We start from the raw sequence: 18,139 nt of genomic DNA, 5'->3' as shown, positions 1-18,139 counted from the left end.
GTCACTGCTCAGGACTCTGTCAAGGTCTTTAAGTTAGCTGGGAAGAGCTGATTATTCCAGCTCACTTTCTAATCCCTTTACCTCCGAATGTATCTATCCTTCCGTTAAAAAGTATTATTGTTATTCTTTTAAAACAAACGTAAAAACTGATGTACATATCATCTTCTTTCAGTAGGCACAAATGCAATTTCTAAAGAGAATTCCTTCCTTCCTAACATCAAACTTAAGAGATGGAGATAGCAGAATGAGCACTGCACCAAATTTACCCCCAATTTTTGTGACCTAAATAGTGTAGGCCAGTGTTATTGAATAGAATTGTAAATGAGAGCCATGTGTGTAATCTAAAAAGTTTTTAGTAGCGTATGTTTTTAAAAGTAGATTTTTAGTCATATATTTTACCCAATATATCCAAAACAATATCATCTCAACATGTAATTATAGCTTATAAATATATTAGTGAGACACTCCATCTACATTTCGTACTATTTGAAACCCAGCAGACATTTTACAGTGACATCTCAATTTGGATGAATCTCATTTCAAGTGCTCAATGGTCATATGTGGCTAGTAGCTATCACCTTGGACAGCACTGGTCTAGAAATCAGAACACAGTCTGCAACAGCCTGAAGAGGCTGGCTTCTCAGCTGCTCTTGACCAACAGCACTTATTTTAATCTCTGTTGCTTACTCATGACATTGCCCTTTCCAAATGAGTGCGAAAAATTCTAAAATCTCCTGTGATGAAGAATCAGTATGTCTAAAACCAAACTTACCATCTCGTCACCCCACTTGCCCTCAGTTAAGTGGTTCACGACCTCCCTGTCTCAGATAATGCTCTTTTTTTGATTATTCTGGCTTTAAATCCTGAGGTAACTTTAACATTTCTTTCTCCTTTAGCAAAGTATTCCATCAAATCCCGTGATTTGTTCCTTTATAGTTTTTCTTGTAGTTTCAGTGAAATAAACTTAATTCAGGTCCTAAATGGGTAGAATTATTTGTACTTCATGTATTTGACAACTTTGTCTTCAGTCACTATGCCTCAGTTTTCATACATTCCATTCAACAACTATTGAGTGCTTACTATATTCCAGGCAGTTTAAGCAGCTGGGTATGCAAATGTGAACAGTACACACAGAGATCCATCTTTCACGGAACTACATTCTAATAGGGAAAAGAATCAGTATGAGGCTATGTAGAAATACATGCTCTGAAGAAACACAAAGAATAAGAGGACACAGAGTGATGGAGGGTGCTATTTTAGAGAAGGAGGCTAGGGAAGATCTTTTTGAAGAGTTAGGATTGAGTAGAGAATTGAACAAAGTAAACAAAGTAACAAGCCATGAAGATCTGGGGAAAGTGGATTCCATGTGGAGGGACTGGCAGGTGCAAAAGCCCTGCGATAGATTAAGTTTGGTGTGTGTGTGTGTGTGTGTGTGTGTGTGTGTTTGTGTATGCCAGAAACTCCAAGTCTTCCAGTAGGATTACAGAAAAGGAAGGGAAGAAGTGACAGGAGATGATGTTGGCAGGGGAAAAATCATAAGGCTACTACAGGCCACAGTAAAAGTGTGGATTATAACCTAAATGTAAAAGGTTTGAAGCAGGAGAGTAACATGATTCAACTTAATATTTTAAGGGCATCACTCTGGCTGGTTGAGAAACAATATGAAGGTGGCAAGAGAAGAAGCAGTTCCATCTGCAGCGTGGGAGAGAACTGCAAGTAGCTTGGATAGGGTGATAGTGGAAATGGGCAGATCCTGGGTGTACTTTGAAGGCAGAGCAGCAGGAAGTGCTGATGGACCAGCTGCACGTTGTGACAGAGAGAAGGCTGAGCAGTAGACGGAGGGCAGTGTCTAGGAGGAGCAGTCTAGCTTAGGTTGAGGGGTGATGGTTGGGTGCATGATGTATATTCAAGAGTTCTGTTCAGACACTTTGGATTATCTGAGATGTCTCCATTTCAACCTCACTTCAATATCACAGCCATATTAAGCTGTGATAAAACTAAACTAAGCTAAACTAGAATAAAATAAAAAATTTCAACATGTTAGTCTCCTATCCATAACCTTACTGAGTGAACTATCAACTCCTATGATTAGAAGCAAAAATTTTTCACAATGACCTATCTCCCCAACTGCCCCACCTCATTTTTCTGTATTCCTCATAATGCCTGGATTATGAGTATATTCAATAAATGTCAAATGAATGAGAACATTTATGTTCATCCTTTACCCTATTTGAAAGTCACACTGAAGTTGATCTCTTTAATAAAATTTTTCCCAATCACATTGGCTGTGTCACTCTTTTTCTACTCTATACTCCCACCCAGTGGTATATTGATAAGTACGTAATAGCTCTCTGAAAAATAAAGCCCTGTTGTGCAACAAGTACTGGTACTGTGGTGTAAATACTCCTACCATCATGACTTCTGGCCACCAACATGTCCCAGAATATGGAGCTGAGAAAGCCTGCACACAATCAGGGCTATGTGAGCTGGCCGGAGCCAGAGCCAGCACTTCACTGTTCCTAGAGTACAAACTGTCCAGACCATTTATGGTCACTCATGCAGAGGGATTTTTACTGCAGGTAAAATCCTATCAGATTGCAAATAATGTGGAGGCTAAAAACTGTGTTACATATATACACAGTGGCTAACCAGCTAAATAACCTTTGGGGCCTCAAAGTTCAAAATGAGGAGTCAGACCCAAACTCGAGTCCCACAGTTCTATATGTGAATGTTGTATGTCTCCCAAATTGCTCAGTCCACTGCTCTGAATGCAGGAATTAGAATATTAAGTCATCAGACCAGACCCAAAATAAAATTTGCCTTGAAAAAGGTGAAATAAAGGAATATATGATATTTTAGGATCATAAACAGAAAATATAATCACAGAGCACTCTGTATACTTGCTTTTCTTTAGACAGAGTTGAAGAGTAAAAATGTAGTTCTTTTGCTCTAAAGGAATTCAAAGATATACTGGTTAGCCCAGGAAGTGTACCTAGTTTTGGACTAAGGGGTAGTCATTAGACAGAAAAAAAGAACACAATGAAACATTTAAGGAAAACTAAAAATATGAAGTTAGACTCTGATCAGAGCACAGAATAAAAATAACAGCTTTGGGAAATTTTGATAAAATAAAGAACATCTGTTTGAAGAAAAATGAAACTGTTGTGCCTTTCTTTGCCCATTTCTTGATAGGGAAGTTTAAATCAAATTTAACTTTCAAGAGATTAAGGTCACATGAAAGATAAATTATTTCTTCTTTGCTCTAAGCAGAATGAAATACAAGTAAACCAAAGCACAAAAATAGACGTGTTCAGTTTAGTCAGAAATAGTTAAAATCTGTGAAAACACAGATCCTCTGATACTTTTCACAATACAGGTTTCTGCCTAAAGCCTGGCTGTTCCAATTTTGTTCTCCACTCTTACTCCTTAAATGACCCAAAGTCCAAGGTAGATCTGTTTTCTCTAAGGGCAGAGGAATGCTGGCAGTGCTAGGAACAAGGGGATGAATGAGGCCAGTAGTAGCAGTAAATAGAATGAGATGGTTGTAGGGCTTGGAGCTGGGGGAAGACAGCATGAGGACCAGGACTCAGGAGTCAGGCAAGTGGAAAGTAGGAGAGCAGGTACAGCACTCTGGCTCTAGGAATCCATCCACAATATCAAGAAAACAAGATCCAAAGGGCCAAGAAGGATGGAGGGGGTTTTGTCCATAACAATGTTCCATTAAAAAGACTGCTAGTCCTGCTGGAAGTTTAGGTCTTCTGACGTACTTAGAAAGAGTGCAACTTTGATCACATAATGCCCACTTTCACTTCAGTGTGGAATCATTTGTTCAACAGTTTTCCTAATTTTCTTCAGGTACAGAAGATCCTGAGGTGTAACAGCTATTTGCCAGTTTATCTATGGGAATGTGTAAGTCTCCTGGGTTTTCAAAGTGGGGAGAGGGGAAGATATTGTCATTTTGGAAATGGGACTGATGGCATAGAGCAGAACAGAATAGCTTCATCTTTGGAGACAATTCCTGGTTATACTTATATGTACAGTTAATCTGCTTTGAAAATTGATCAAAAATTATTTCTGTAAAGTTGGCAAAATTGGAACTATTATGTAATAAATTACTTTACGACAAAGAACTAAAATAATAAGCAAAACATTATGTTCTCTCAGGAATAATCAATGCAAATAGATACTTAAAAAAAAATATCAGAGAAGCATGGATGAAATCTGACAATTTATTTTAAGAGAGATTACATGAGGAATGAAATAATTTAATAGAAAATAAGTGGGAGAATTTGTAGGTCCTCTTTAGAGTGCCAAGTTCAGCCAAAAAATGTCTATGTCAATACTATGTGATTAAAAAACAAGGCAGACTTTCAGGGGTGTTTTTCATCTTTATCATACAACTGAACTAATCTTTTTAAGTATAGAACATCATAGTAGAGTAGGACCTCTCTACCCCAAGAAAATATGTCCTTTTAGGTCTCTGAATAAGAATGTAAAATAAGTATACAGAAGGTAACCAATAATCAATGTGAATCTGGTGCCCAACTTCTAGTGAGAGTGGTTTTCTTTTTATTTTTGTCTGAATTTCAAAGGTTTCAAAAATTCATGTATATATACTTTCTTTTCAGGGTAACATTAACTATTATGAAAGGCCAGACACAAATCGGCAGGCCCCAAGTACTCTTGAAAGATACTGCATATATGTACCCTCTGTAATAAGTTATCTTACAGAAAGCCTATCCTGTTTATTTTGAAATTCATCATGATCACAAATAGAAAGATAATAGTAGATTTCTCACACTAAATTACAGAGCTGCTTCTTGTCTAAGTTCTGCACTTGCTTATCAACTAGTGACTCATGCAGTCAGTCTTATTTAATAACGGGCTTTGCAGAAAAGTGCTAAGAACTCAAAATTTAGAAGTTGTGTAAATGAGTGAAAATTCTTTTAATTATAGTGAACATGGACATAAGTGAACCTGACATAAGAAGACAGATTTAGGACGTAAGACAGACTTAGAAATATCACTACCTTTTGTTTTGATAAACACTGTGAAGTGTAACAGGCAACACCCTTTTGCTGAGAAAGAAGTAAATTGCTCACTTCTAGTATGGCTTTAGACAATCAGGATGCATTTAATAAATTTTACCTTCTGGGGCCCAAGTGATAGCTAATGGATTTTATACTTTCAAAATATGGGTAACTTTTCTATTTAAAAATCTCTATAATGTGTTCAGTTGAAATATTAAACCAAAAACCTATAAATTCTTCTCAGAATTTAGGACTGCATATGAACATTATTTAGTACAAAGTTTTTGCAAGTTAATGAATATACCTCCTTGATTTTATACATTTTTAAAATTTAAAATTTGCCCTATGAAAAATAACATAATACAGTGAATTAACACACAATGTTTTATAATGTTTTCCTGGCTACAGAATGTCAAGGAAAATGAACCTTCAGAATGTAAAGACTATTAATTACCTGGTTTAAGAGATCTTCTACTTTCTTCTGCCATGAATCTCGGGCTGCATTTTTCTCTCGCTCCTTTAACTGCAAAAGTTGAGACATGGCTGACTTTTTATCCTCTTCATGTTGAAGTCTTAACTCTTCACGAAGTTTAGAACACTCCTGTCTAAAATAAAAGGAATGCCTTTATTTTTAAAGAGAATTATTCCTCTCAGTAGCTATCATATAGTTATTCACGGGTTGTTTTTTTTTTTTAAAGATTTTATTTATTTGACAGAGAGAGATCACAAGTAGACAGAGAGGCAGGCAGAGAGAGAGAGGGAAGCAGGCTCCCCGCTGAGCAGAGAGCCTGATGCGGGCCTCGATCCCAGGACCCTGAGATCATGACCTGAGCCGAAGGCAGCAGCTTAACCCATTGAGCCATCCAGGCGCCCATTCACGGGTTTTTTAAGTATTCAACTGATTCTCCTAAAAAGTCAACTCAGAATAAAAGTTGATTATTTTTTTGGTCAGGCTTATAGGACTGTAAGGTAAGGACTGTAAGATTTTAACTTACCTAAGATCATTTGTTCATCAGTTATTAATGGCAGAACAGGTATTAAAACAAATAAATCTTCTGACTTGAGGTTAGTATTTTATAAAGAAAATAAAATCAGAAAAAGTATTGAAGCAGAAAAAGAAAATAACCATTTCTCTGCATCTGATCAGGAAAAAAATTCATTAAAAATGCTGTCACTATGATTTTAATGATAAGACAACACATACCATATAATAGAAAAACATTTTTGCACATCTGTATTGATAAGATTACATTACAGAGTACAAAAGGTACCTAAGGTTTTCAGTCCATTTTATTTCTAAGTCATGGGCCATTCTGTCCACTCTGTGCTTCTCTTCCTCTTTCATGGCAGCAAGTGTTTCTTCATGCTGTTGCCTTTCTTGTTCTAGCTCACCCTGAAGAATAAAAACTTTTCAATGAAAACAAGTCTTCAAAAGCAAAGTCATTGCTGGTTATTTCAAATAAGCAGAATGCTTGCATTATAACTTAAATTCCTATATCATAATAATTGATAGTGCCATCTACAATGATTACTGGAGATTTTCGGACAATACAGGGCATATATTTTATATTTTAAATGTCCTTTTGCAAGCTATGTTTCATTAAGACTTCTAATTTTACAAATCCTTTTAAATAGTTTAAAGCTAGCATAATTAATAATCTTAATTTTCCATATCATGGGTATCTATTATCTTCATATATATATATATATATATATATATATACACACACACACAAAAATTACATAGATAGATATCTTATTCAAATTCACTCAAATTTATATACAAAGGTCTGCTATTTATTCAGAACCGAAGCATTATAGCTATACCTCACTGACATGATTAAAATAATTGATAGTACGATATAGATGAAATGCCTGTAGATTAGCATAAATCAAGTGGCTCTCTGGAGCCTAGGGATAGAGGTGACCTGTTTGGACAACACGGCAACCTTCGGTCCCTGCCAGCAGTGGAGCTGCTCTTCGGCTATAGCAGAAGAGGAACAGTTGTAACAATGACCCCTTCTGGATCACCTACTTACTAATAGCATGTGTTGGAGTATTGCTGAAGGGCATATCCAGATTACTGGGAGAGAAGAAAGTCTGTTCAAACTGCCATTCTACACTGCTGACCTGACTATAAGCCATAAATTCTGAAAACTGGATCTGGCCATCTTAGCCAGCTGTCCTTTTCACTAAGCTTTCTGCCTCTAGGAACTACTACTTTTTCCAACACAGGCAGCATAAAATGGGGTAGAATTTCTTGAAAAGTATTTCTTTTACTGAATGCAAAGTATCTTATTAGACATTAGTGGGGTAAGAAAAGAGGTAAAGAAAATTTGCTCTTTTTTTTCCTCAAGTGTTTCCATATCCATCATCCTGGGATCCTCATAAGATATGGAGGGTATAGTGAGGAAACAGCCTCAGCAAGGTTTTAGTAATGTCAGAAACTATCAACTCCACACTACAGATTTGCAACTGTTAAACCAATATTACCATCATGGTCATCAGCATCTTACCCCTTGTTTACCAAACCTGACCTAAGAAGTCTTAAAAGACAGATGCTGTCTTGCCCGTGTCTGGATCTCCCAAAGGTACCAACAAGGTGACATACAGTCAGGGACCAATATCCACTTGATGGCAGGTACAGTTATATCACTCACAAACGAAACTCAGCGGGGAGGAGGGAGAAAAACTCCTATCCAGGCAGAACACCTGTTAAGGAGCATTCCTAAAGTTGTGGTAAGCCTTGATGCAGCACCTACATTTTCTGGATGAAAACTGCCCAGCAGAACAAAAGATGAGCAGTTGCTAAGGTTTTGCTTACAGTTTTTTTTTTTTTTTAAAGACTTTATTTATTTATTTGACACATAGAGAGAGAGAAGACAAGCAGGCAGACAGGCAGGCAGAGAGAGAGGGGGAAGCAGGCTCCCTGCTAAGCAGAGAGCCCCATGCGGGACTCGATCCCAGGACCCTGAGATCATGACCTGAGCCAAAGGCAGAGGCTTAACCCACCAAGCCACTCAGGCGCCCTTTGCTTACAGTTTTTATGAAGTTCTACTACTTGATAGGAGAGTAATGTAAATATGTGCAAGGACTCTAAAGAAATGAAACTGATTCCAATTCTAAGCTAAAAAAATTAAATTTGAAATAATATTAATAAGAGGCAACACCTCCTAAGTGCTTACTATCTTACTAAGCACTGTGTTGTAAATGGTTTATCTCATTTAATTCTTATGGTGATGGTGTGAAGTGTATTATTATCCCCCGCCACTCCTGCATCGTGCAGGTGGGTAAATTGAGGGGAAGTAACTCATCGGCAGTGACACATTAAGCAGTGGATCAAGAATTCACACCGAACCAAGCTGACTTCAGGGCCCACACTCTCATATGCCTCTCTGAAGGAAGAGTAAGAACTCTCTGGATACTATCTTCTTAGTTCTAAGGGATGCTTTTCTCTATTTTCTGAGGCGATGTAAATATTTGCTCTGCTCTCTGAGAATGGAAGACCACAGAGCCTTTGGAAATTTGTAGGTCACAGAGAATTGCTTTGTTGCTATACATGAGAGTTCAAACACCTACCAATAAAAGAACTGTGCATCTTAACTTTAATAGGTTGAATTGTGATCCCAAAAAGATATATGGAAGTCCTAACCTCTTGTACCTCAGAACTTATTTGGAAATAGGGTCAGTGAAGATATAATTAGTTAAGAGGAGGTCATACTGGAATAGGGTGAACCCCTAGTCCTACGGGAAGGATATCCTCCTATGAAGACATGAAGACCCAGGAAGAAAGCCACTGACCACCGAGGAGGAAACTGAAATGTGCCACGAGCCACGGAAGACCTGGGGCTACCAGGGACTGGAAAAGGCTAGGAAGGATCTGCCCTCTTAGGTTTCAAAGGGAGAATGGCCCTTGATTTTGAACTTTCAGCATCCAGTCTGTGAGAAAGTAAATTCCTATTGTTTTAAGCCACTTAGATTTAGTACAAAGCCCTGCAAAACTAATACACTTGGTAGCAAAGTCCTGCGAAACTAATACACTCCATACAAGGTGATATTTACAATAAACCTTAAGCAAAGTAACTAAATATTTTTACCTTGGTGATGTTTAGATTACAGTAGGTATTCTAAAATTACCTCAACATTTAACAGAGCATCTTTGGTCTCCTTCAGCCTGCCTTTAGTCAGGTCAAGCTCATTCTGAAGTCTCCCCTGGGTGTCCTGAAGACTAGCAATGAGGCCTTCTGCCGAGCCAAGGCCTTGTTCACTTTTCCTCACCAGATCTTGGAGACGGCCAATCTGCAAGGACATACAGCACTTTAATATACTTCACTGTTATAGACCAGCAAAACAGCCACGTTTGTTTTCTTAGTCTTTTCTTTAGTGGTAATTTTACTGAATGGATCTTTTTTGATGAATTTGGAAGAAGGATTCAAATAATATGATAGCTTTCATCTGTTCCCCCCCATCAAAGACCTCCATATTTATGATTTCCCTCTTTCATGACAATCATGTGAATAAATGGATGACTCAAGCCCCCATTTTAACAAAGAGAATTCCTAGTTCCATCAAATAATCAAATCCCTACAAAAAGAAACTAGAACAAGATGAAAATTATATCAAAGACAAAGGAAAAAATATTATTTTAGATAAAAGTATTTTTAAAACTGCTTTTTAAAATGGAATCACTTATACTTCATTTGAGCCCAGTTTTCCTGCTGGTTATAAAGGCGACTGATTTAGGGCAATATTGATGAGCTGCAAAATGCACATTACAATAAGTTGTGATTTCTTCATTTCCATACAAAATTTCCTCATGAACTTGTTAAGAGTTGAATTTATAGGGGGTGCCTGGGTGGCTCAACATAAGTGTCTGCCTTCGGCTCAGGTCATGATCCCAGGGTCCTGGGATCTAGCCCTGCATCAGGTTCCCTGCTCGGCGGGGAGGCTGCTTCTCCCTCTCCCCTTCCTCCTGCTTGTGTTCCCTCTCTTGCTGTGTGTCTCTCTGTCAAATAAATGAAAAATCTTTAAAAAGAAAAAAAAAAGTTGAATTTATACATTCTTGAAATTAGGAGCTAATATGACAATTTGTTGATTAGGCAGATTCATATCTTCAAGTTATGAGAACTAAAACCAATATGTGAAATACTTTATCTAGGAAAGTGCTATGTAGTAAAAATCTTCTTTTTATAAAACAGCCAAATTTATCAAAACCCTATAGAAATGAAAACTTGTAATTTTAAAATAACACCTGAATATTTCTCATTGTAAATACAGGCATCACATGGAAAACTGCAAACATTCTCTTTCAGCCTCCTCTCAAATGACCACCCCTTTCTTGTCCCCTTTCTATGCAGATGTTTATGTACTAAACAATTCTGGTGATGGTAACATTTTATCTTGTTACTATCTTTAAATGGATGCCAGCCTGATACATTGAGCTGGAAAGAGTCCAATTTTTTTGTGCTCAGAAATATTTTCAGTTAAAATTTATCTGTTTCTCAAAATTTTAATAAAGTCCTCCATTAAAATCCTCTGGGCCTAGTGCCTCTCTAGATACATGTTGGGAGTATTTATTTCATGGTTATAAGTGGTTCTATCAGGTTGATCAACTACTTTGAGTCATTCTAGAAATTTAAAATATTATACAAAGACATCTTTTTTCCCTAATTTAAAAATTAGGGAATAGCATGTAATAGCATATTTACATTTAATATTCATTTACCATGTCTTAGAATTTTTTTTTGTCCCTGAATTTATGCCCCCTTTCTTTAGTCTATCTAGCTTATTTGTATCTTCCCTGCTTTTTATATTGCTCTGGCTTGCCATAAATGTGTCACACGGGTGAATGAATACTATAAGGAAGGTGTAACAGAGTTAAGGAGTATTGAACCTGGGGCTCTGCCAGCTCAGTCTGTGGACCCTTGGAGTTTGAGCCCTATGTTAGGGGTATACTTAAAAAAAAGAGTACTGAACTTAGGCAAAAAATCGAGTTTCAAGTTCTTGGTCTGCCACTATAAAGTAAGAATAATGACACCTACCTCATAGTTATTATAACATTTAAACTCAAGGATATACGGGAAAAGATTCTTTAATTAGAAAGCAACATGCAAATATCAAGCACCAGTCAGTCAGTAAGGGGGGAACGACCAAATGTATCAACATGGAGAAAAATCTTGTTCCACAATCCAGGTAATTTTCAAATGAATAAGGTTATATGTACAAATGGAATACATGAAAAAACTTATAAAGAACAGTATTCTAGCTATTACACAAAGAATTAAAAGAGAAAGTCTGTTCAAGAAACTAAGTAGAGACAGAAAAGAAAAAAAACTTTAACATGCTGCACAATTAAACATAATAAGCAAATAATAAGTAATGAACACAACCAATTAAACTTTGTTTTCTAAAACATAATGAAAGTGGATATGTAAAGGAACACATCTGTTGTCATATCAAAATCTCTTTTTGCCATGTGCATCATCTACCTTTCTTCTCTCTGGGTCCATGTCAACTCAAACCCAGGAATGAAAGTGGCATTTCCTTGAAGCATAAACCAGTTCGGTAATCTCATTCTGTTGGTCATGAGGACTGGATCAGAGGCAGGCACATGTAAAAGTTCATCTTTACACAATGATCTCCAGACTTTTAAAGGGGTTCCTAAAAAAGGTCTTTTTCCAGTTGCACATATAACCTAAGAAAATGTATGACTGAAACAGGAAGTCAACACTTCTAAACTGTTCTTTGTTCCAAAGAACAAATCCAACTGGAGAAAAAGAGAAGCTGAGTTCCAGTGTAAACAACTTCAGTTCTGAATCTGGTCATGCCTGATGCTAACATTCCCCCTGACTTTTCCAGTCAACATGATTCAAAAAATTTCCTTAGGCTAGTTTGAGCTAGGATTTCTGCCGCTTGCAATAGAGATCAATCCTCTGACTCCTCCTAACACTGAAGGAATACAGTATAGAGAAACCTCTTCCTTGGAATATTCATTCATGCATGCTCTTCTCTGATCCAATCTTCTTGCTGTGCCTGTGTCACTTTTTTATAAATTACAAATACAGACATGAGTATAAGCCCCAAGACCAAGCAAGCTTCCACTTATTTGTACTCAGCATCCTACATATAGCTGTCCAGTTTTCTCAGCACAACTTATTGAAGAGACTGTCTTTTTTCCACTGTATATTTTTTCCCATTTTGTCGAAGATGAATTGACCATAGAGTTGAGGGTCCATATCTGGGCTCTCTACTCTGTTCCACTGGTCTATGTGTCTGCTTTAATGCCAGTACCATGCTGTCTCAGCGATCACAGCTTTGTAGTAAAGCTTGAAATCAGGTAACGTGATGCCCCCAGCTTTATTTTTGTTTTCCAACATTTCCTTAGTGATTCGGGGTCTCTTCTGATTCCATACAAATTTTTGGATTATTTGCTCCAGCTCTTTGAAGAATACCGGTGGAATTTTGATTGGAATGGCATTAAAAGTATAGATTGCTCTAGGCAGTATAGACATTTTAACAATGTTTATTCTTCCGATCCAAGAGCATGGAACGATCTTCCATCTTTTTGTGTCTTCTTCAATTTCTTGTATTCAGTATCCTCCAAATTCTTCGTGTTTCTCTTAAAATAAAACTCAAAAATCTTTCAAGGGGTTACAAGGCCTCTGAGGCATAGACCCTGCCTCAGTCTCCAGCTTTTTCTTGCCAACTCCCTTCCTCGGTCTTTAGGCTCCTTGGGTTAAGAACTGAATTCTGAAATCACACTGCCAGGATTAGAATTCTGGCTTTACCCACTTACTATGTGACTTTGGAAAGTTCCGCAGCTTTTTTGTGACTTGATATCTAGTAATTACAGCATGGGGTTATTGAGAGAATTAAAGGAACAAAGAGTATAAAGGAGAGACTATATAAAACAACACCTGGAACATCGTAAGAACTAAATAAATATGAGTCATTATTATAGTTGTGATAACAGTCCCACCCACACTGTGCCTCAGGGCCTTTGCAGATCCTTTCCTCAGTTCATTCCTGTTTATCAGCAACATTTTGTAATATTTGTCAGACTTGTTGTTTCTAAATTTCATCTATAAACAATGATGAAATTTTGTCAATAATATTTAATTATTTGCTTCAGTTAAATACAGTGAAATTCAGGAGTCAAAGGACATGCTCATGTTAAAGACTTTTAATAGTGCTAAATTCTTTCCAAAAAAATTATATGATTTTCTATTCCCATCAGCAACTTTTTGTGCTTATTTCTTTGCCCTTATCAACACTTCATGGTTTCAATTTTTATCATTAATTTTATGGTAATGGGAATGACATCTCATTAATTTCATTTCCTGTTTTTAAATTATAGCAGTTAAAATTATCTTTTTCATGTTCTCTTTTAGCTCATTAAAAAAATTCGGTATCTGTATATTTTGTATATATTTTTAAGTTGCTAAAAACATAAATTTTGTTACTCATGCAATTTGCCAATCATTTATTTCACCCCTCCCCAATTTTTCTTCTCTAATAATTTTACTTATGGTGTATCTCGATATACAAAATTTATAGCTTTCACTGTATAAATATGCTGTGCTTTTAATTTGTAACATTGCCATCATGTGTTGAAAGGCCTTCCTAGTCCTAAGCTTTATCACTTGCATTTTCCTATTTTATTTATATTTATATTCATGATTTGATATGACATTTCAATCTTAGCCCATCTTGAACATCTCTGGAATGAGGTTGAAGAACTTCATTTTTCTCTCTTCTTCCATTTATATATAGTCCTAAAAGAGCATTCAGATTAAACCTATTAAATCTAACTTTTGTCCCACCTTTCCACTGACATTGTAGGAAGGTCCTCAGAGAACCCTTGATTGCATGACCTTTCCAGGTCTCATACTTTGGCTTCTAATCATTGTGTGACTTTGTGAGGCCCTAGGCACTTCTACCTCTTGAAAGTAACTGTTTTCATGTTGTTCTCATATCCATCAATTCTCATTCTCATGCTTTTGATTTCTCCTTCTCTATCTCTTTCCCTGGCTCTGTTAATTCAGTACTGGTGCTCCTCTTTGTTATCAGCAATCTTCTGGTGAGCTCTTCTGTGTTAAAGGCTTCAGTGACTTCCTAATCTTTAGTTCTAAGCCTGGCCTCTCTACTTACTTCCAGCCTAGATGTCTCACAAATCCCTTCAGGTCTGAACAATTCAATATCTTGCCATTCTTATGTAGCTTTCCTCCTGTAATACCCATCTTCCCAGAGTGGCATAATTATCTGTCCAAATACCTGAGCCAGATACTGGAGTCTTTTTCTACCACTTATCACATCAGGTCCTGTAAATTTTATTTTTGAATAATCTTCTCCACTCCCCTGTTTTGCTTTCCTAGTCAAGAAGCTAATCAACTCTTGCCCAGACTAATGTAATAGCATCTTAAGTCATCTACCCAACTCTAATGACCAGTCCCCTCCCCATACAACTCATTCTCCTACTGCCACCAGAATTCTTTTCCTGAGATCATCTGAGAGTATCAGTTGCTGCTCTGTTGCTAGCACTCTATCATTAGGACAAATTCTGAAGCTTTGCTATGGCACAGTCACTATTTAGCTTAAACTTCCTTTTCTACCACATTTCTTGACAAGTGCCATATTGTCAAGTACACTAATTCTCAACCAGGGTCAATTCTGCCCCCAAGGACAGTGTCTGGAGACATTTTTCCTTGTTACAACTGAAGGGGAAACATTGTGGCACACGCTACTAGTATCTAGAATGTAGAGACCAGGGATACTACTAAACACCCTAAAGAATTATCTGCCCAGTAAGGAGTTCTGGGGTTGAGAGACTGGTGAACTGAACTTCTACAGTTCACCAAGGCATTATAACGTGAGCGCCAACATAATCATACTTACACTATTCCTTGTATCTATATTATCTTTCATCATTCCTAGATCTGCAAATTTCCATTTACCTTTGAAAGGCCACCTTTTATACTACATTTAAAAATTCTCTAACATCACATTCTCTGGAGCTTTTCTGAATGCTTATGGTAGAGAAGCACTTCCTCCCCTAGAATTTAAAAAATGCACTATATTTATCACCAGTCATAACAGCCACTTGAAGCCATGAGTTCCTTGACCTTTTGTCAAAGTATCCCTACCACCTAGAAGATACCATGCAGTCAATAAACATTTCCTAAATCATAAAAGATATGTAACTACTACTAACTTTTCTGGAGACCAATTTAGTAATAAGTGTCAGTCATACAACCACAAATTAATTAATTCTGACAAACAACCGACAAGCTTGAAAATGGACCCTGTGCCTCACGTGGGACTGCAGTGTGGCTGTCACTTTGATTTCAACCTTGTGAGATCCTGAGCAGAGGATCCAGCTAACCTATACCTAGACTCCTGACCCATAACACTTTTTTTTTTTTTTTGTGGTAATTTGTTACATAGCAATAGAAAAACCATTAGCACTCTTATTTATAGAAGTTGACTTAGTTTTTAAGGATGTTTTACTCATTCAAAATATATTTCATTTATAAATACTGACCTCTTACCATGTGTCAGGCAGTAATCACCGTTAGGTGATAAAACATTTTATAATAAATAAATCCAAATGATTTTTAAACAAATACTGAACTCTATATATATGCTTAAAAAACTTACATCCAGAAGAAAATCTACAACTTAAATGTTATAAAAACATTTTAAAAGACCACAATAGTTAGATTTATTGATCATTCCGCCTAGTATTCTGTCCTCAAAGGTGATCCCAAATAACATTTGATGGGATAATAGGATTCTCCTCCATCTGAGATTTTAGACTCATTACCTTCCTTTAATATCCTAACACGACTCTGGCTTTCATGAATTGATCATTGAAATCCACAGTAGACCTACTTATGTTTTTGGTTTTATCATTTATAAGAGTATTAAGATCCATCTTATGAAGAAAATACATTCTTTAATTTTTTCTAAAATAATCATTTTCATCTTTATGAAGTACCCCCTAATTCTTTCCTCATGTTTTTCCATATACCTACTTTCTATCCAATAAATATAAATGGAATAAACTCTATTTAAAAGGAAAAAAATTCAAGGGCACCTGGGTGGCTCAACTGGTTGGATGTTTGACTTTTGGTTTCAACTCAGGTCATGATCTCAGATGCTGTGCACTTGGTGCAGAGACTCCTGAAGATTCTCTTCCTGTCCCTCTCCTCCCTCTCTGCTCCTCCCCTCACTTGCTCTCTCTTAAATAAATAGCAAAACCTTCAGACTAGATGAAATGCAACCATATGTGTTTGGGAAGAGGTGCGTGTAAATATAAGGTTGCAGAACAATGAAAGGTTGGTCGATGGAAAAAGATAACAGTCATATCAAACTAAAAGAAAGCTGGTTATGCAGTATCAAACAACAGAGACTAAAACAAAAGGTATGATCCATTAAGTAGTTAAAGAGTTTTATATTTGTATGGATATAAAAAGCTTCTAAATAGTCAAAGCAAAACTTGACAGAATGTAAAAAGAAATAAAGAAATCCACCATCATAGCATCAGTTTTTAGTAAATGATGGGTCAAAAGGATAAAAGTCTTGCGACAACATGGATGGAACTAAAGCGTATCATGCTTTGCGAAATAAGTCAAGTGGAGAAAGACAACTATCATATGATCTCCCTGATATGAGGAAGTGGTGATGCAACATGGGGGCTTAAAATTAATCTAAGGTACCATATTAACAAAGAAAAAAAGTATGATCTCAATAGACACAGAAAAATCAGCATCAGTTTGTGATTTCTTTTTAACTTAAGAAACTAGAATTATAAGAGAATTTCCTAAACTAGTTAAAGAGCATTTATAAAATAAAACTTTAGAGAAGTATAGTATTTAACTTCACTTTAAAAGCAGGAAACAAAACAAGAAAGCTTATCTCTAGAGATCCTACCCAGCCAAGTAGGACAAGTAAAAAGATGTCCAGGCTGAAGGAAACAGCAGGTGCATGTGGAGGGATGAGCCAGGCAGATTCTTGGGGAGCAATTCTAATATGGCACCAAAACATTACCAGGGTGCTAAAGCATAACTGAGAACATATCTAAAAGGAAAATCAATTACGTGTTTCTTAGAATTCTTCTCAGTGAAATTACAGTGTGTAGAATGGAGAAATATTTAAACCATTTCAAACAGAGAGTAGACCCTGGGGGACCTTCTTGAGAAACACAGATAGTCGCTAAACTGCCTTTTAATGAGAGTGGGACACCATAACTACAAGGATCATAGTCTTCTGGGAGAGGTGTGCAAATCTGGGGCCAATGGTGAATTATCTTGGACAAGAGGAGAGAGGCAGAGCCAATACAAATATAGCTATATCCCTTGCTTTTTCAAAGTTCATGTTACGTCACTTCACTTTCATAAAAGACCTATGATAGTACTTTTTGCTAACCAAAAGTAATCTGGAGAGATTTTCACTTTTACAGAAAAAGGCAAAAAGTAAAATCGCAAGCCCTTATAGAGGCAGTGCAGTACGCATTGCAAGCAGGGAGAGCAACCCCGCCGAGTCCCTATCCTGAGAACACTCAGCATCTCAGTATCGTGCCACCATAGTTGTGAACTCTGTGAGCATCTTTGCATCTGTTAGCAAGAAGGATCCTAAGGTATCAGAAAAGCCTAAGAGAGTGGGCACCTGGGTGGCTCAGTGGGTTAAGCCTCTGCCTTTGGCTCAGGTTGTGATCCCAGGGGCCTGGGATCGAGTCCCGCATCGGGCTCTCCCTGCTTCTCCTTATCTCTGTCTCTCTGCCTACTTGTGGTCTCTCTCTCTGTCAAAGAAATAAATAAAATCTTTAAAAAAAAAAAAAAAAAAGCCCAAGAGAGGTTAGTTTTGGGGTTTTGGAGTGCTCAAAAGTTTTTCTGTATAAATTAATGGTAACTACTTATTCATTTTATACCATTTCAGCTTACAAAATGTTTCACAGGGTGCTCCACTTAAAAGCAGGGACAATCTGCAACAGTCTTAATTCTATCATTTTCAAATGTGATGATTGGTGCCTTCCCTGGATAAATGTTTAAAGATAATTAAAGAAGGCTGAATGCAAATGATTAGCATGCCCTGGAGCACTCATGTTTTGG

At 36.9% G+C, this 18,139-nt stretch overlaps 1 protein-coding gene across 7 annotated transcripts in view; it reads right to left on the bottom strand.

Annotated features, from left to right (window-relative positions):
• Positions 1-18,139, bottom strand: part of FAM184A (family with sequence similarity 184 member A) — a 116,879-nt gene that overhangs the window by 45,106 nt on the left and 53,634 nt on the right. For all 7 annotated transcript variants that reach the window (XR_009354670.1, XM_059177711.1, XM_059177714.1 and 4 more), the window contains exons 7-9: positions 9,168-9,329; positions 6,302-6,423; positions 5,485-5,635 (exon numbers count right to left, since the gene is read on the bottom strand). Coding sequence is in view for 6 of the 7 variants with exons in the window: in XM_059177711.1 (XP_059033694.1) it covers positions 5,485-5,635; positions 6,302-6,423; positions 9,168-9,329 (435 nt within the window). In the remaining variant the exon portion in view is untranslated. The remainder of the gene's footprint in view (positions 1-5,484; positions 5,636-6,301; positions 6,424-9,167; positions 9,330-18,139) is intronic.

This window comes from Mustela lutreola, chromosome 6, assembly GCF_030435805.1.
Source record: "Mustela lutreola isolate mMusLut2 chromosome 6, mMusLut2.pri, whole genome shotgun sequence".
In the NCBI taxonomy this organism is placed as follows: domain Eukaryota; kingdom Metazoa; phylum Chordata; class Mammalia; order Carnivora; family Mustelidae; genus Mustela; species Mustela lutreola.
This window is presented reverse-complemented; position numbering and strand designations above follow the sequence as displayed.